General features: G+C 43.8%; 1 protein-coding gene across 1 annotated transcript; it reads left to right on the forward strand.

Annotated features, from left to right (window-relative positions):
• Nucleotides 1–9,310: 9,310 nt before the first annotated feature.
• RDH12 (retinol dehydrogenase 12) lies at nt 9,311–18,618 on the forward strand. Its single transcript, XM_019967984.2, has 7 exons — nt 9,311–9,543; nt 10,982–11,100; nt 11,585–11,740; nt 12,394–12,498; nt 13,230–13,439; nt 15,944–16,133; nt 17,296–18,618. The coding sequence occupies exons 1-7, from the start codon at nt 9,476–9,478 to the stop codon at nt 17,396–17,398; spliced, it is 951 nt and encodes a 316-aa protein (XP_019823543.2). The 5' UTR covers nt 9,311–9,475; the 3' UTR covers nt 17,399–18,618.
• The last annotated feature ends 1,843 nt before the right edge of the window (nt 18,619–20,461 follow it).

Here is a 20,461-nt window from a genome sequence, read left to right on the forward strand (position 1 = left end):
TTCCAATAAAACTTTATCTACAAACAGGCAGTGGGCTGTATTTGGCCCGTGGGACAGTTTGCCAACCCATGGGCTAGCATGGAGATGGCAGCCCACCAGGCTCTGCCGTCCCTGGGATTCTCCAGGCAAGAACACTGGAGAGGGTTGCCATTTCCTTCTCCAATGCATGAAAGTGAAAAGTAAAAGTGAAGTCGCTCAGTCGTGTCTGACTCTTCGCGACCCCATGGACTGAAGCCTACCAGGCTCCTCCGTCCATGGGATTTTCCAGGCAAGAGTACTGGAGTGGGTTGCCATTGCTTTTTTCAAGTAAGGAGTAAAGAGAACTCTAAAGAAGATGAAAAGGACAGCTAAAAAATATGACCAATATTTAAAATTGTAGTAGCAGGTTGTCATTGTTCAGTCACTCAGTCAGGTTTCCTACTCTTTGTGACCCCATGGACTGCAGCACACCAGGCTTCCCTGTCCTTCACCATCTCCCAGAGCTTGCTCAAACTCATGTCCCTTGAGTTGATGATGCCAGCTAACCATCTCTTCTTCTGTCATCCCCTTCTCCTGCCTTCAATCTTCCTCAGCATCAGGGTCTCTTCCAGTGAGTCAGCTCTTCACATCAGGTGGCCAAAGTAATGGAGCTTCAGCTTCAGCATCAGTCCTTCTAGTTAATATTCAGGACTGATTTCCTTTAGGATTGACTGATTTCATCTCTTTACAGTCGAACAGCCTCTTGAGTCTTCTCTAACACCACAGCTCAGAAGCATCGATTCTTTGACGTTCAGCCTTCTTTGTGGTCCAACTCTCACATCCCCACATGACCACTGGAAAACCATAGCTTTTGCTAGATGGACCTTTATCGGCAAAGTAATATCTCTGCTTTTTAATATGCTGTCTAGGTTTGTCATAGCTTTTCTTCCAAGGAGCAAGCATCTTTTAATTTAATGGCTGCAGTCACCATCTGCAGTGATTTTGGAGCCCAAGAAAATAAAGTCTGTCACTGTTTCCATTGTTTCCCCATCTATTTGTCATGAAGTGATGGGACCAGATGCCATATTCTTTGTTTTTTGAATGTTGAGTTTTAAGCCAGCTTTTTCACTCTCCTCTTTGACTTTCATCAAGAAAGTTCTTTAGTTCCTCTTAGCTTTCTGCCATAGGGTGGTGTCATCTGTGTATCTGAGGTTATTGATATTTCTCCCAGCAATCTTCATTCTGGCTTGTGCTTTAACAGCAGGTATAATATAAATAATATAACACAATACAACATATAATAGCTTCTACCCGGGGCAGAGAACTCCCAAGGGAAAGACCCCTTCCATTTTCAGACTGAAGCCCAGACCTTGTTAGAGCATATAGCACACTGAATGGCAAAGAAGTCACTTTCTGCTTCATTAGTGGAATTTGATGGAAATCCACTGTGCTGGGGTAAGCTGTCCCACAGAGAGATGTCTCGCTGGAGGCACTCTGCTACAAAACCACCTGACGGGAAGGTTGCTGGGGGAGGCTGTGAGCAACTGAATGATGATGGAGCCAGGCACTGGAGAGGCTGTGTGGATCACAGGAGTCCGGCACTGCAGGAGCCAAGCATGCTACAGAAGTCTACAGAGCTAGGGCACCAAACCCCTTTCCTTTTTTAGTGTCTCTCCAGTGCCATCTGTTGATAAAGCTTAACATCCTGCCACATGCCAAAGAAGAGGATATTTAAAGAGTCTATTTTCACTCTCACAGAGTAGGCAAAAAAGATAAATCGGATCTGAGAGGCAATAAATTGATAACTGACAGCAGAAGGAGGGGTTTCCCTGGTGGCTCAGTGGTAAAGAATCCATATGTCAACACAGGAGCCACAGGAGCTGTGGGTTTGATCCCTGGGTCAGGAAGATCCTCTGGAGGAGGAAATGTCAACCCACTCCAGTATTCTTGCGGGGATAATCCCATGGGTAGAGGAGTCTAGCAGGCAACAGTCCATGGGGTCGCAAGAGTCAGACACGACCGAGCACACACGCAAACACCAGAGGGACTGCAGTGGATGTAATGTAACAGAATGCATTTAAAGACATTTAAAGAAATGGGTACAATACCAAAAGCATAATCCATAGACTAATGAATTGATAAGTTAGACTTGATCAAAATTGTTAACTTCTGTTCTTTGAAAAATAAAGACTGGGAGAAAATATTTACATATCACATGTCTGATAAAGGACTTGTAGTCAGAATATATATTTTTAAAACTTCCCAAACTCAAGATTAAGAAAGCAACCCAGTTTTTTAAATGGTCAAGTGATTTGAACAGATACTCCAACAAAAAGATATATAGATGTAAATGAGTACATTCTTTAAATGCTCAAATCATTAGTCCTTAGAGAAATACAAATTAAAACCACAATAAAATGCCACTATATACCTACAACAATGGCTAAAATAATAAAGACTGACAATGTCAAGTGTTGATGAAAATGTAGAGCAACTAGAATCCTCATACACACCTTTTGAAAATGCAAAATGGTACAACTACTTGGAAAACAGTTTTTTAATTTCTCAAAAAGTTAAATGGAAGTTAAACCTACATCTATCATATAGTTCTTAGGTTATCTCCCAAGATAAATGGAAGTTTATTCCTACAAAGACTTGCATGTGAATGATCACAGAACCTTTCTGTGTTACAATAAAAAAATAGGAAACAATCCAAATGTCCATCAACAGGTGAACAGATAAATACATTGTAATATATCCACACAGTGAATATTACTCAACAATAATAAAGAATAGATTTCTCAATGCACTCAACAGCCTGAATGAATCTCTAAGTAACTATGTTGAGTAAAAGAAGCCAGACCAAATGATTCCATTTATATAAAATCCTAGAAAAAGCAAAACTGTAGATTATAGATTGTGATGACAGAAAGCAGACCAGTGGCTTCCTGGAAATGGGGGCAGAGGGGAGGAAGAGGAGAGGGATGGAAGGTTTTACCAAGGGGAATAAGGAAACTTCAGGAGGTGATGGATGTGTTCATTGTCTTGATGGTGGTGATAGACTGTGTGATAAGCATATGTTTATGCCCAAACTCATCAAACTATATACTTTTAACATGTGCATATAAATTATACCTCATAAAAACTGTGAACAATAGAAGTAGGTAGTGATCAAGTATGCTATACTACAGAGAAGTCAGGCAGCATAAGAGTTGAGACTTGCCCACCAGATTCAGCGTTGTGTCAGTCATTGGCGACTTTGGGGAGAACAGCTTCAGAGAAGTGGTGGGGTGGGAGCCTGATTGGAGGTGGCTGTGGGGTGAGCAGAAAGTTAGAAAGTGTAGGCAACTTTTCAAACTGGGAAAGAGAACGAATTTAGTATAAGGAAAAGGAGGTGGGATAGTAGGAATATTTTTATTTACTTGTTATATTTTTGGCCACCCTGTGTGGTTTGTAAGATTAGTTCCTCCATCAAACCTGGGCCCTCAGTAGTGAGAGCACAGGGTCCTAAAGAGCACAGAGGAAAGAGCAAGAGAAGATAGGAGGTAAATGATAGAATAAGATCCCCGAGAAAGCAGGAGACAGTGGGCTAGGGAGAAATTCATTTTAGGAGGAAATGAAACTACAATGAGCGTGAATTCAAATAGACTTCTAGACTTGGTAGCAGAATATTGAGGACTATTTCTTCTGATGGTCCCTATGTATGTGTGTGTGTGTGTGTGTGTGTGTGTGTGTGTTAAGAGGTCAGGATACATGCTGAAATCGAGACAAGAAGTTAAGAGGGATAGTAAAGGTGTGAAACAATCTTTGTGGAGATGAGGTTGCTGGCAATTAGGGAAATAAAAAAAAGACTGACTGACAGTTTCTTTGGAAGTCTTGGGTGACATGGGTGGCTATGCACTTATAATGGCATCATCATGCAACGTGATGTGATTTTTCTCCAGCAGCTGCACGAAGAGGACCAAAGCATGGGTTCATCCAGAGTTGGGGTTTTCAGCCTCTTAGCACAGAAAGACTAGAGTGTCAGGGGCTGAGGATATTGGCAAGAGTATGATTGAAGCGGTAGATATGAAATCTCAGTTGGATAAGAATGAAAGTGATGACAGCAGGCGTTTATAGTGATCCGGAGGTCCTCCTGAGGTTAAATATCTGTTGGGATTCATGCCATGAGACCTCAGTAGGAGGTGCCGAGAAGGGGAACCTGAATGTAGAACTTCTCCTAAGAAGACATATGGATGGCCAACAAACATGTGAAAAGGTGCTCAACATCACTCATTATTAGAGAAACGCAAATCAAACTACAATGAGATATCACCTCACATCAGTCAGAATGGCCATCATTAAAAAATCTACAAACAATAAATGCTGGAGAGGATGTAGAGAAAAGCGAACCCTCTTGCACTGTTGGAGGGAATGTAAACTGCTACAACCACTGTGGAGAACAGTGGGAGATTCCTTAAAAAACTAGGAATAGAACTACCATATGATCTAATAATCCCACTACTGGGCAAATACCATGAGAAAACCATAATTGAGAGAGGTGCATGTACCCCAGTGTTTGTTGCAGCACTTTTTACGATAGCTAGGACATGGAAGCAACATAGATGTCCATCGACAGATGAATGGATACAGAAATTGTGGCACATATATACACTGGAATATTACTCAGCTTTAAAAAAGAGCACATTTGAGTCAGTCCTAATGAGGTGGATGAACCTAGAGCCTATTGTGGAGAGTGAGTCAGAAAGAGAAAAACAAATATTGCATATTAAGGCATGTGTGTGGAATCTAGAAACATGGTATTGATGACTCTATTTTCAGGACAGCAATGGAGACACAGACATAGAGAACAGACTGCAGGAGGGAGAGGGTGGAACAAACTGGAGGAGTAGCAGGGAAGCATAGATGTCACCATATGGAAAATAGCTAGCCAGTGGGAATTTTCTGTTGTGACACAGGGAACTCACTCCAGTGCTCTGTAACAACCTAGATGCGTGGGATGGGGTGGGAGTTGGGAAGGAGGTTCAAGAGGAAAAATGCATGTGTATACCTGTGGCTGATTCATGTTGACATATGGCAGAAACCAGCACAATATTGTAAAGCAATTATCCTTCAATAAAAAAAAATTTTTTAATGTTGTTTTTGCATATACAGAAACACATGTTTAAGAATATCTCCATACAGTTTTGAGAAATAGCCTTGTTTTGTGATATTGCAATGGTTCAGTTCAGTTCAGTCGCTCAGTCGTGTCCGATCCTTTGCAACCCCATGAATCGCAGCACTCCAGGCCTCCCTGTCCATCACCAACTCCCGGAGTTCACTGAAACTCACGTCCATTGAGTCAGTGATGCCATCCAGCCATCTCATCCTCTGTTGTCCCCTTCTCCTCCTGCCCCCAATCCCTCCCAGCATCGGAGTCTTTTCCAATGAGTCAACTCATCGCATGAGGTGGCCAAAGTACTGGAGTTTCAGCTTTAGCATCATTCCTTCCAAAGAAATCCCAGGGCTGATCTCCTTCAGAATGGACTGGTTGGATCTCCTTGCAGTCCAAGGGACTCTCAAGAGTCTTCTCCAACACCACAGTTCAAAAGCATCAATTCTTCGGCGCTCATCCTTCTTCACAGTCCAACTCTCACATCCATACATGACCACAGGAAAAACTATAGCCTTGACTAGACGGACCTTTGTTGGCAAAGTAATGTCTCTGCTTTTCAATATGCTATCTAGGTTGGTCATAACTTTTCTTCCAAGGAGTAAGCGTCTTTTAATTTCAATAAACAAATAATTTGTTTCAAAGTGATCTGGGTCTTTTTGCTCAAAACTTTAATTTTTAATAAGCCATGGCTTATAAGTTCACAAGGTGCAAAAAGGGTACTTTCAGTGAAAAGCCTTCTATTCCTGTCCCCTGTCCTCCTAGAAGCAACCATTGTTAACTACTTATCTTTTCTGAGATGGTCTATGTATATCAGATAAATATGTCCATATATTCTTTTTTAAACAAATGGTAACATATTATAAACACTCTTCTGCTCCTTGACTTTTTACCCTATGTTCTCAAAGATTGTTCCACGTCCCTATGTTAAAAAAATTGTTCTTTGTTACAGCTGGACATTTAGAAGGGTTTTCAAACTTTTACTATTAAACACAGTCAGTGCTGCAATGACAATCTTACAAAAACAAGAACGTGGGATGTCTAGGTCAACAGGTAAGAGTTTTGATTAACTGGATGTTTCTACACTTCTCTCTGTAACAATTAACTCTCAGTAGTATTTCATCATTATTTATTCATACTCTCAACCAGTGGATCATATTATAATCTTTTTGATCTTTGCCAAACTGATAGGTGAAAAGTGGCTCCTGGTGCAATTTTAATCTGCTTTCTCTTATTATAAGTGAGGTTAAAGAACCACCTGTATTATTTTTCTGTAAACTGTTATTTTAATTGAGTTTTTATTCTTTTCTTAGTGATTTTAAAGAGTTTTTGATATGCTAAATAAATGCTTATCTGCAATGCATGTATTTCCTATCTTATTATTAGGTTGTATCACTTTAAAATCGTTAAAAATTTTTTTCAGTGGTTTTTCTTAATACTTTAATGGTTTTGTTTTTCACATTTATATCTTTGATCTATTGGGAATTTTTGTGTAAAGAATGAAATAAGGATCAAGATTATTTTTCCCAACTGTATACCTAGGTATTATACTTTATTAAATACTCCATCTGCCCCACCTCACCCCGGATTTGAAATGGTGTTTTATCATATCTATATTTCCATATGTATTGGGATCTGTTTCTTGGCTTTCCATTTGGTTCTACTGGTTTGTCTGACCATTTACCTGCTTGTACCACACCATTTTTAGGGCTTCCTTGGTGGCTCACATAGTAAAGTATCTGCCTGCAATCCAGGAGACCTGGGTCGGGAAGATCCCCTGGAAAAGGATATGGTAACCTATTCCAGTACTCTTGCCTGGAAAATTCCATGGACAGAGGAGCCTGGTAGTCTATAATCCATAAAGTCGCAAAGAGTCGGATACGACTGAGCGACTTCACTTTCACCACACCATTTAAGTTGGTATAGTTTTAACATAGTTTAACATTTCGTAGACGGGGGAGCCTGGTGGGCTGCTGTCTATGGGGTCGCAGAGTCGGACACGACTGAAGCGACTCAGCAGCAGCAGCAGCAGCAGCAGAGCTAATAAATCACCTGGTGATGGTCTTTGAATTGCAATATTTAACATGTTTTCAGCCAATTATTTGTGTCTTTTCATAATTCTAGATGTCTTATCTTCCTTCTAACATCTTATCTGTGCTGCTCCAGAGCACAATATACTGTACTTTAGGGCTCTCTGCCTCCCAGACAAACTTAAGATAAATTGCATATCATCTCCACAGGGGCAGGGCATTTTAATTTGATTCAGTAGTGATGGGGAGCCTATAAGACTTTAGTACAAAGGTACTCAGATTTGAGGTTCCTAGATGTACTTTCCCTCTCATGGTATGGCAATGTGTCTGTCTCAGTAGTTGACCCTAGCTCCGATTACACGGGGGTAAGGAGGACTCAAATAAAACACCAATAGATCTTGTTTTCACATAAAATCTATGGTGTTGCAGACCCAGTATCAGCAGGTATTGAAGAAAAGGACTCTGTCCAATCAACAGGACCAGGTGGGCCCAGCAGACATCCATCTCAAGGAGACAGACATTGAGAAGCACATAGAAAGTTCGCCTCAGGGGCTTCAGAGACTTTGCACTATTTGCAACTGTCATGGCTGCAGTGAACTGAAGCCAGTGTAGAAGTGGGAATATATGGAAGAGGGAACCTGGGAGTCAGGAGGGATTCACCTTGGGACTGATCTGACAACTCCTTGTTCTGTTCATTGGTTCTTGGGATTCTCGAGGGGCAGGAGTGGCTCTGAGAAATGCTCAGTGAGTGTATGTTCAGTAAATGGATGAATCGTTGAGTGAGGGAGTGAGCAACTGCCTGCCACAGAAGTCTTTTTTCATCACTCATGTCTTTTATGGGCCTCCTATATCTGTGCAGGAGGGAGCGGATCTGGGGCATAACTCTTGGAGTCCTGGCCAGGAGAGGAATGCTGAGTAAGCAGAGGCTGTGAACCCTTCACGTTCCCCTCCCATCCCCTCACGCAGCTCCAGAGGACTCTGAGAGTTTCTGCTAGGTTTGTTTCTTATGTTTCCCCTCATCTTTAATAGCATTCCACTGAAACCTCCCCGGCATTCATTACCTCTTGGTTTTCTTCACTAACCCCTTGAATAAAGCAAGTAAAACAGCAAAGGAGACAGAAATCAATACAGCTAATGACAACAGCCAACTCCTACACACAACTAAATGTGTTAGTTTCTGTCTCAAATTTTCTATTTAAATACTTTAAAAGGTAGGTGTATATTTTATCATGCCCATTACACAAGTGAGGAAACTGAATTAACAGAGAGGTTTAGTAACTTACCCAAGGTCACTGCTCTGGTAAACAGGTCAGCTGAGATTTGAACCGGAAAGCTCACTCTAGAGACCACGCGCTGGCACACTATCCCTTTGCTTTGGCATGTGTACGTGTGGGTTAACTTCACTGAAATAGAACATAAACACAGTCAAGGGCTTCGGTGGGGGGCCAGTGGCTAAGAATCTGCCTTGCAATGTAGGGGACACCAGTTTGACCCCTTGTCCAGGAGGACCCCACATGCTGTGGAGCAACTAAGCCCATGGGCCACAACTGCTGAGTTCATGAGCCACAGCTACTGAAGCCCCATATGCCCAAGAGCCTGTGCTCTGCAACAAGAGAAGCCACAGCAATGAGAAGCCCATGCACCACAATGAAGACTCAAGTACACTAAAAAATAAATAAAAAATTTTAAAAAACCACCAAGTGCACAGATCAAGTGCATGACTCAGTGAATTTTCACCAAGTGAGCACACCTGTGTAACAGCAGCCACCTCAAAGAACAGAACACTCCCAGCACCCCCCACCAGAAGATCCTAACATGCTCCGCCCCAATCTCTACCCCTTCCCCATCAAGGGAAACCACTCTGCTGAATTCTCTCATCGTTCTCCTTGTCTATTTTAATCACACTGTATTTCAAATATCATGGGGTCTGTTGCTAAAGTTAAAAATATTCTATTTTGCAGGTGTGGAGCTGGGGGTGGTTGAGAGAATACACCTCCTAGATAAGATAAATGATTGAGGATGGGAAAGTTAGGGGGCTGTTCTCCATCTGCCCTCATTCTCTTTGCTAATGTGAGGCTCTGCTCTTTTCTCTGTCCTCCTCCCCCAGGACTACATCTCCCAGCAGGCTGTGCTCTGACAGTGCTCGGATTTAAATAGGATTCTGGGCTACACTCAGAGCCAGGCTGTTGCTGAGCACCCAGGATCGAGAGGAGCTGGAGGAGAGAGAAGCAGCAAGAAGCAGCCAAGAGTTGGAGCCAGACCAGGAGGAGCCTGAGCCAGAGTTGGAGTAGAAGTTGCTCTTGCTGAAGCAGCAGCAACTAAAGAAGTTGAAAAGATGCTGGTTGTCTTGGGACTGCTCACCTCCTTCCTTTCTTTCCTGTATGTGATCGCTCCATCCATCAGGTTTGTCTTAATTCAGTAATTCATTGAATAGTTTACAAAGCCCTGAGTTGGGAGCCATGGAGCTTGTAAGGAGATGAGTTCTCAGCTGCTGAAGGAGGAGAAAGGGATGGAGGCCAAGGGAGAGAAAGTCAAGGCAGAAAAAGCACGAAGGAAGGAGGTGGTTATGAATACCATGGTGGAAGATGAGAAGGAAGCACCTGGGGCTGGGAGAGGAGAGGTGGGTTTGAATTCTGAAGCTAGTGAAAGGCTGCATGGATGACTCTAGTAAGTAGCTTGAAAGCCATCTTATGGGGGAGCCCTTGCTCTTTCATTCTACTCCCTTGGGTTCCTCTGAAGACCTCCCTTTCTTCAGTATCCCCAGTCAAGGTGGGCTTGCTGCATTATCATGGGTGGTCCATGCCAAGGGACTCATTGTTAAGTACCAGGCATCTTGGGAAGGAAACAAACTCTCCCCACTTTGAAACTACTGACAAGTAATGTTTGGGGATGGCTATTTTGCTGTAAGATTTCTGGGGTTGTCAGAGAAATGTGTGTTCTGACTAGAGAATTTTTAAATTGCTGATGGCCAAGAAGGTTAAAGGGACATATCTAGGACAAAGTATTACTCTAGGTCCTGGCAGAGAAACCTGGGTTCAGATTCTAGTTTTACCACTGTTAGCAAGTGAACTTCTTCAAGCCTCAGCTTTCTCCATTGTCATATGGGGATAATAACAGAATGACTGAATTAAATTTCCTTGGAAAGAGCCTGGCTTAGTGCTTGGCAGCTGGATGATGTTCAGGTCATGTCAGGTCTGTTCCTTCCTGTCCTATTTTGGGGAACTTGTCAGGTCAACTCTATGTAAAAGAATGCTCTTCGCACAGAGGTCTGAGCAAGGGAGGTTTTCCTCTCTGTGCACTGACGGCTAGAATGAAATCTCTAATAAGATGGCAGAATATTCTGGCTCTCTTAAAACTGGCAAGGCAACCCAAGAGCCATGTTTACATATGGAACCCCTGGAGGTGCTGTTCATCAGTTACTCACCACTGATGCTTATTGGAGACCGAGGGCTCAGGACCACTGATTGCACGAATGCCCACCCCTCTCATGTTTGTGGCGCAGGTTAGAGGAGGAATCTGACCTCTGAGAACCTCTAGAATTAAGAGCAAGATATCTTTGTTATCTAACAAGGAAGGTCTCCATTGGCTCTGGCTCAAGAGAATTGATTTTATTTGCTCTGATGATCATTTGTAGCTTCCAGGCACATGACCTCCCCACCTGAGCTGATAAGCAGGAGACTGTCTTGCTCACTGGGACAATGCTGTCCCCTGAAGATTAGCTGCTTTAGATCTCCTGACAACAATGCAAAGAAATCCCTCTTTGAGGGCAGGTGGGTTTTATGAATCTCCTTCTGGGGTTAGAAGAGATGGTGCGTAAATGTTTTGTTTCCTTTGCCTATAGGAAGTTCTTTGCTGGCGGGGTTTGTAGAACAGATGTGCAGCTTTTTGGGAAGGTGGTGGTGATCACTGGTGCCAACACAGGCATCGGCAAGGAGACAGCCAGAGAGCTCGCTCGCAGAGGCAAGTCTTTCCCTTCGTCTCCACAGGGCAGGACCTTCTGCCTTTCTTGCTAGGAGCTCTGCTCACATTCCCTTATCTTTCCTCCTGGGCTTTGAGGTTGTGGCCAGGAACTCAAGGATCCTGGGGTTCAAGTCCAGCTGGGACACCAACTTACTCTATGTCCTGAAACCTTCCTTCCTGCCTGCCCCTTCCTTATTATATAAAGTAAGGAAAACAGTGATGCCTGCGTATAATATTGATCAGGTTGGTTATTCTAAAAGGAGGTCCTTAGCTATGGTAAATATAAAACCAGGGTTGTGAAAATCAGGGTTCCCAGCCTGGGCTGAAGCTGATAGCAAAGAGAATCCAGAAGTGGCAATATAGCCACTCATTGTTTTAAGAATGGTGAGGGGGAGTGCTCTGCCCACCAGTCCTGAACTCACTTACTAGACTCTTCTTCAGCCCAGGCTCTGAACTTGTAGTCCTCTGTTTGTTTCGGCCCTAGGAGCCCGAGTATACATTGCCTGTCGAGATGTACTGAAGGGGGAGTCTGCTGCCAGTGAAATCCAAGCTGATACAAAGAACTCCCAGGTGCTGGTACGGAAACTGGACCTATCTGATACCAAATCCATCCGAGCCTTTGCTGAGGGCTTCCTGGCAGGTGAGGCCCCAGTAGGTGGCTAGAAAGGCAGGAAGCTGGGTGTGGGAGTGGCTGCTCCACCCTGGACCATCTCTAACTGTAAATCAGAACCATCACAGATCCCACTGGACAGGTTCTGCCGCATGAATTAGCAGGGCAGGGAACTGGCACAGGGACAGCGGGTGGACAGGTTGGGCAGGATCCTTATCATTCTCTTGCCCCAGAAGTGGGGATGTTGGAAGTGTCAGCTCCCTGTCTGGGCTTGCACCTTGGCATCATGGTGTGGCCCTGATGCCACGCTCTTCTTTGATTCTGAGAATCAGCGTTCTGTGGCCACAGGCACTAGAGGAAGTTGTGTTGCTGCTAATACTCTTCTGTATCTTGGAAAATGACCATCTCCCATCAAGGACTATGAAATCTATGAAGGACAGGGACAGTGTCTGTCTTATTTACCACTGTGTGCCCAGTGCCTAGCCCAGCCCCGAGTCAGTAACTGAATACACATTTGCTGAATGAATGGATGAATGGTGTCCGAGAAGACAACAGCAACCAAAATTAGAAACCCAGTGACAGCGGTTACAGAATATCACTGAGATAGGCCCAAAGGCAAGGAACAAACACTCAGAAGTGGGACAGGCAGCTAACCACATGGTCTCCTTGGCTGTGCTCTTTAGAGGAAAAGCAGCTTCATATTCTGATCAACAATGCAGGAGTGATGCTGTGCCCGTATTCCAAAACAGCTGATGGTTTTGAAACCCACTTGGCAGTCAACCACCTGGGTGAGTATCTTTGAGTGACTGAAAAGCAAGGCATACTGGTTTTTCCTTCATTATCTCTCTCCTAACCAGTACAAAAAAGTGAGCTCCTCTTACTCACACCATTAAGAAATCCCCCAAATTAGGAGATACCAGGAAGAAGAATGTCATTCTTGAAGGGAACCATGGTAGTGAAGACTTGCCAGGCAGGGCCAGATGTGGGGGTGCAGGGATCTTTGGCTGCAGGGGGTCAATTACTGTAACAAGTAAACCAAGGGTTGGTCCATGGAGGAGGCAGACCTTTGAGACTTGAGGTATGAGAGAGGTTATGGTTCAGAGTTCAAGGCAATGGCTTTCATGAGGGTGTCATGGAGCATGTTCTCTGATCATAAGCACATGTTATTTTCCCTGAATATTTCATCCTTCCTTAGTCCATGGCCCCAGCTGTGTGATCATAGCTAGAGGGGAGATGTCCAAAGCTCGCAGTTGCCCCTCACTGGGGCAAGGGCAAAGGTAGAAATAACTACAGGTTACATCTGTATTGCCTTACCTACAGTCCAGCTCTGGCCCTTGCCTTGAGAACTCCACTAACTCAGACTGACTGACCACTAGTGCTAAGTTGCTCATTGTATCAACGAGTTCATACCCAGAAGAGAGTGAGCTAGTGCTAAAGTCCTGTCATACGCCAGCTCTCACACCCAAGCCCAGGCTGCCAGTCCACTCTTACATTCCCCCCCCACTGGCTCTCCTCACAGGTCACTTCCTTCTCACCCACTTGCTCCTGGGGCGGCTGAAGGAGTCCGCCCCTGCACGGGTGGTGAACCTGTCGTCAGTGGCCCACCATCTCGGCAAGATTCGCTTCCATGATCTCCAGGGTGACAAGTACTACAACTTGGGATCCGCTTATTGCCACAGCAAGCTGGCGAATGTGCTCTTCACTCGCGAGTTGGCCAAGAGGCTCAAAGGTGAGTCTAGAGAAAGGGCCAGAGTTAAGACGGCAAAAGCGAGGGCTCAGCCCAGTTTCGAGGTTGGCAGAAACTTCTGAAGTCAGAATGTCAAGCATGCACATTTCTGTGGCAGCTCTGTGCACTAAGGAGAATGAGGTTACAAACAGAGTGAAAAACGAATGAGGTTATAAAACAGAGTCCTTGCCCTTGGGAAGGACTGTTAAAATTGAACAGGGGTCAGGAAAACCTATAAACCTTATGTGTTTTGTTACATCTTATTGGGTTGGCCAAAAAGCTCATTTGGGTTTTTCCATAACATCTTACAGAAAAACCTGAATAGACTTTTTGGTCAACCCAGTATTTCATATTTATAATCTCATCTGATTTTTAAAATAATTTTATTTATTTTTGACTGTGCTGGGTCTTCATTGCTGTGAGGGCTTTTCTCTAGTTGGGAGAGTAGGGGCTACTCCCTAGTTGCAGCGTGCAGGCTTCTCATTGCAGTGGCTTCTTTTGTTGCAGAGCGTGGGTTCTAGTGCATGCAGGCTTCAGTAGTTGGGGCACATGGGCTCCGTAGTTGCGGCTCCTGGGCTCTAGAGCACAGGATCAATAGTTGTGGCGCACAAGCCTAGTTGCTTCACAGCATAAAGGATGCTGCTGGATCAGGGATCGAACTCATGTTTCCTGTATTAGCAGGCAAATTCTTTACCACTGAGCCACCAGGGAAGCCCTCATCTGATTTTTTCATGACAACCTCTTGCAACAGGCAGAATAAGTATTATTTTTACTGTTTTATGGGTCCACACTGAGATTCAGAGAAGTGGCCAGCCCAAGATTATACAACAAGTGAAGGACAAGGACTGTAATGTGGGGACTGTGATTTAAGTCAGGTTGCTTCCTTTACTGGGCCTTCTGCTGAGGTTCACATGGTGAGCTGAGCTACAGAGTGGCCACTTGCTGCCTGGAGTCAGGGTTTCAGATACTTGGGTCTGAGTTTTTGCTCTGCCATATGCAGAGCCACGTGTATATGCAAACATGTCCCTTTAATCTCCCTTGACTTCATCCCTTCAGCTGTAAGGGGAGGTGAGGCCACTCTTAATCCTATGATTCTATGCTCCCCTGGAGTTTTTGTTGAGCTGTTGACTTTGATATCTTTGAATCTAGAGGACCATTTGCTCTAGTGAATAAGCCAGAGTTTGGGGGAAATGGTATTTACTATCAGAATGCAGAAAGTAGAAGAATCGGGTAACTCTGTTCAATGTCATATGGTGGCCTGGGTAGGAGGGGAGCTTGGGGGAGAATGGATACATGTATATGTATGGCTGAGTCCCTTTGCTGTCCATCTGAAACTATCACAACATTGTTAATCAGCTATACTCCGATATAAAATAAAAAGTTAAAAAATACTAATAATGACAACAATAATTGAGAGTTTGTATGTGCCATGTACTATTGATGTCTTTACTCATTTAATACAATATTCCTATGAGGTAAATGCTATTATTTTTCCCCTCCCTACAAAGAAAGAAATGAGCACAGATATCTTAAGAAACTTGCCCAAGCAGGATATATTATTCCTAAATGAGACAGGATTCAAATCCAGGCCGCTTGGAAGTCCATGCTCTTTGCTCTACATCAGGGTTCAGACCTTAGCTCTGCAACCTGCTAGGTGGGACCTTGGGCAATTTCCGTAACCTGTCTGATGAGAACTCAATTTTCTTAGCTATAAGTGGGCTTCTTAGTATTGCTTACCTCATGAACCTCTTTGAGAGTCAAATGAGATAACATGTAAAATATCTGGCACAGCCCTTGGATGTAATAAATACTGAAGACAGTAGAGGTAGCAGGGGTGTCTTAGGGGCCTGTCAGTAGCCCCCATCATATCCATCAACACCCCTCAACCTATATACTTCATCAAATGTGCTTGCCTGGCAAATGCAGTTTACAACAAGGTCCTAGCTTCCTACCTTCTAACAGAATTGTTACCCCTGAGACCCTCCAATAGAAATTCCAAAGACACCATTGAAGCCAAAGATTAAGATAACACTGAAACAGGGACTTCCCTGGTGGTCCAGGGAGTTCACCTCCCAGGGCAGGTGGTATGGATCTGATTGCTGGTTGGGAGGTAAGATTTCATAGGCCTCATGGCCCAAACACCAAAATATAAAACAGAATCAATATTGTAACAAATTAAAGACTTTAAAATCAGTCCACATAAAAGAATCTTCAAAAGAAAAGATGACACTGAAATAGGACCTTCAACCAAGCATTCCATCTGGCACATAGAAGGCTGAGAAAGTTATAGATTTTTCTGGATAACATCAATGAATTACTTGTGAGCTTCTACCTGGCGACTTAGCAGCTAAATCACCACCACCACCTCCACCTGGCTAGAAGTGGTGTCTTTGGAACACAGGGGTTCTCGAGGCTCTTCTTGTCGCTTGTGCATGATGGTGCAGGAGGTGAGCTGTTTTCCTGGCTGGGACTGTGTCTCTGGTCTAACTGTGCCCTCTTTGCCCTAGGCACGGGAGTCACCACCTACGCAGTGCACCCAGGCATCGTCCGCTCCAAGTTGGTCCGACACTCCTTCCTGCTGTGCCTGCTTTGGCGGCTCTTCTCCCCCTTCCTCAAGACGACGTGGGAGGGGGCCCAGACCAGCCTGCACTGTGCGCTGGCTGAGGGCCTGGAGCCTCTGAGCGGCAAGTACTTCAGGTGAGTAGCAGCTGTGTGCCTGCCGGGGGAATCTGGATTCAGGCTGGGCCAGTAAAGCAAGTGCTTTTACTTTTTAAAGGAAGCTTAGATTTGATACATAGGCTTCTCTAGTGGCTCAGTGGGAAAGAACCTGCCTGCCAATGCAGGAAACGTAGGTTCAATCCCCAGGCCAGGAAGATTCCCTGGAGAAGGAAATGGCAACCCACTCCAGTATTCTGGCCTGGAAAATCCTATGGAAAAAAAAAAGAAAATCCTATGGAGCCTGGCAGGCTACAGTCCATGGGGTTCTCAACAGAGTCAGACATGACCTAGTGACTAAACAAAAGCTTTGAAACTTGGCAAGAACTGGTTTCAACAACAACAACAAGGGTTGGTTTCATGGCTCGGTTTGAAGCCTGTGGGCCACAATTCCAGGTAAGCTTTGCAGAGCCTTTTTCTTTTCGCTGAAGCTTTTGGCTGACTTCCTTCATGAATTTTTAAATAGCACATAGCACAAAGCTCCAGGGCAAAGCCACTGCTTCCCAGCGTGAACTCTGTCTCCCAAAGATGCCGAGATTGGCACTAACTGATGGGATGTAAGAATAGACATTTTGTGGTCTACTAGATGAGCTAGCCTGGGGTCTGATCACCACCAGATTTCAAAGGACTGGTGAGCGTAAGTGACATTCTGTGCTCTCTGAAACAGAAGGTCTCTGAAATAGTGGACCTCTGAATAGTGGTCCCTGAAACCACTGCAAAGTGACATGAACATGTTCCTCTGCTATACATTTGTTTTTAAAATATTTTATGCTGTATATAAGACAGATAACCAACAAGGACCTATTATATGGCACAGGGAAAGCTACTCAGTACTCCGTGATAACCTTTATGAGAGAAGAACCTAAAAAAGAATGAAGATATATACATGTCTAACTGAACCACTTTGCCGTACACCTGTGCCTAACACAACACTGTAAATCAACTCGACACCAAGAAAATTAAAATTTTTGAAAAGTCAATACAAAACCCCAAATATTTTAAAATTGCGTTTTAGTACAGTTAGTTTCCTTTTTATCTAATATATTTTATACAGTTAGAAATCTATTCCAAGGAGGAGGACGTGAACTTTTCCGGACTGTCCATTTTCACACCTGGATATTCACTCTCTTTCTCTGCCCTCCAGTGACTGCAAGAAGACCTGGGTGTCGCCCAGGGCCCGGAACAATAAAACGGCTGAGCGCCTGTGGAATGTCAGCTGTGAGCTTCTGGGAATCCAGCAGGAGTAGACCTGGTGGAAGAGGCATTGTTGTATCAGGCCGAGACCACACCATGAGAAACAGGGACGGAGGAGAAAGCCTACCCTGCAGGCTTGTCCTGGCAGGCTGCTGTAGTGAACCCTGACCTGCTGTGATACTCCCAACCCTTCTAGAAATCTTTGCACACCCAACACTCTCATGAGGCTGGCTCATGGCATAAGATGGTCACACCTACAGAGCACTCTTCTCCAAGACTTACAGAGACTCTTGGGCCAGGAGAATGGGGCAGATGTCAGGCTGGGCATGAGAATGGCAGAAGAACCTGGGAAAGTGGCTCAGTTTCCTCACCAAGACCAGGAATGCCAGTCAGCACACTCAGCTGAGGGGATGAACATCAGTGTTACATCTTTCTAGGATCTATAGGCTCAAAGACTATTGACTGATCTCTTTCCTCTTTGTAACGCTAGTCTGGAGTCTGGACCAACTCAGGAAGATCTTGGCTCAACCTTGGCTGACTTTATTTCCTTCCTCTGAGCATCCTGGAGCCATAGTGTAAAGGCTCCAGTGTAAAGGCACAACAGCCTGTTCTCTCTTTCCAGTAGTTTTTTTTTTTTTTTAATTAAAAACAATTTTTTCAGCTCTATTGAGATATAATTGACATATAACGTTGTATAAGTTTGGACCTTCCCATTTTCAATCATGTAGATGGTTTCTTTTCCTAAAGAGTTGCCTTTGCCTCAATTTTAGAGAAAATAAAGACTGTGTATTCATCTTATTGCCTTATTTATTCTTTCAGGGTAGCAAGGGAGAAATGAAACCAACGTCAATGAGTAATATTTCACTTTCTTACCCACTGACCCATAATCTTCTTATAATATGTCCTCTAGGTACAGAATAAGATGGTTCAGTTGGGTGTTTTCTCAAGTTTCTTTCAGCTCTCACATTTTACTATTTAAGAAGTGGTAGGAGTGATTTAAATTATACAGATGCTGAGCTTCACTATAGATCAAGGTCAGAGGCAGTAGAGGACTTCATTTAATTTGATACTTAAAGACAGAAAAATCAAGCTCTGATAAACCCTCTAATTAAAACCATAGATCTCTTCTCTTCTGGCCTCCCTGTTCCCGTCTACTGTGGCCCTGGGTGACCTGCTCCTTGCCTTAAGTGCTGAAGGTCACCAAGAAGAGACAGAGAGATGCCAAATTTTTAAGTCAATTGACCCAAGAAATTATGTTATTGCTTAAAGTTTGAACATATCCAAAGGGCATATGGGAGAAGGCAGTGGCACCCCACTCCAGTACTCTTGCCTGGAAAATCCCATGGACGGAGGAGCCTGGTAGGCTGCAGTCCATGGGGTCGCGAAGAGTTGGACATGACTGAGCGACTTCACAGCTATTTGTAAGGCCTCCCCAGACAGCCATTTTGCTTTTTTGCATTTCTTTTCCATGGGGATGGTCTTGATCCCTGTCTCCTGTACAATGTCACGAACCTCATTCCATAGTTCATCAGGCACTCTATCTATCAGATCTAGGCCCTTAAATCTATTTCTCACTTCCACTGTATAATCATAAGGGATTTGATTTAGGTCATACCTGAATGGTCTAGTGGTTTTCCCTACTTTCTTCAACTTAAGTCTGAATTTGGTAATAAGGAGTTCATGGTCTGAGCCACAGTCAGCTCCTGGTCTTGTTTTTGCTGACGGTATAGAGCTTCTCCATTTGGCTGCAAAGAATATAATCAATCTGATTTCTGTGTTGGCCATCTGGTGATGTCCATGTGTAGAGTATTCTCTTGTGTTGTTGGAAGAGGGTGTTTGGTATGACCAGTGCATTCTCTTGGCAAAACTCTATTAGCCTTTGCCCTGCTTCATTCTGTACTCCAAGGCCAAATTTGCCTGTTACTCCAAGTATTTCTTGACTTCCTACTTTTGGATTCCAGTCCCCTATAATGAAAAGGACATCTTTTTTGGGTGTTAGTTCTAGAAGGTCTTGTAGGTCTTCATAGAACTGTTTAACTTCAGCTTCTTCAGCATTACTGGTTGGGGCATAGACTTGGATTACCGTGATATTCAATGGTTTGCCTTGCAAATGAATAGAGATCATTCTGTGGTTTTTGAGATTGCATCCAAGTACTGCATTTCGGACTCTTTTGTCGACATGATGGCTACTCCATTTCTTCTAAGGGATTCCTGCCCACAGTAGTAGATACAATGGTCATCTGAGTTAAATCCACCCATTCTAGTCCATTTTAGTTCGCTGATTGCTAGAATGTTGACGTTCACTCTTGCCATCTCCTGTTTGACCACTTTCAGTTTGCCTTGATTCATGGACCTAACATTCCAGGTCCCTATGTAGTATGGCTCTTTACAGCATTGGACCTTGCTTCTATCTTTAAAAGAGAATACAAAATTACAGATACAGGGGACATCATTGGTGGTTCAGTGGTTTAAGACTTTGCCTTCCAATGCAGGGGGTGAGGGTTTGATCCCTGGTCAGGAAGCTAAGACCCCCACATGCCTTGTAGCCAAAAAGCAAAAACATAAATCACAAACAATATTGTAACAAATTCAACAAAGACCTTAAAAATGGTCTGTATTCAAAGATCTCAATACATATACAAACTTAGGTACACAGATGACATTGATTTAAAATGAGGAAACCCCCCACTCCCAAATCCTGAGTAATTGGAGCTGTGGGAATTCAAAATCATCTGATATCTTTAGGCAATTTGATAGCAATACTTGCATAAAAATGCCTTCTTAAAGTAGTCTGGCTTCCTCTCCCCACTTAACTCCCCTCCCCAGTTCCCAGGAACTCCTGTAACTCTCAGGGGCCCAAGTGAACTTCAAGAACTTAATTGTAAAAACAGCCCTTAGGTTACAATATGAAGAGGTTCACATCCTCTCCGTATTTTTAAGCCACTTCACGAAGCAGCTCCCTTGAATTAGTAACAGGTGATTTCTCCTCTGACTTTATGGAGAACATGGAAGCCAGCAGTCCTAACTACTTCAACTTTCTGCTACCACACTAGCAAACTTACCTATATCCCATTCATATTATCTTCCTTTCTACTTTTCACGGTAAAAGAGGTGTT

This window comes from Bos indicus, chromosome 10, assembly GCF_029378745.1.
Source record: "Bos indicus isolate NIAB-ARS_2022 breed Sahiwal x Tharparkar chromosome 10, NIAB-ARS_B.indTharparkar_mat_pri_1.0, whole genome shotgun sequence".
NCBI lineage: Eukaryota > Metazoa > Chordata > Mammalia > Artiodactyla > Bovidae > Bos > Bos indicus.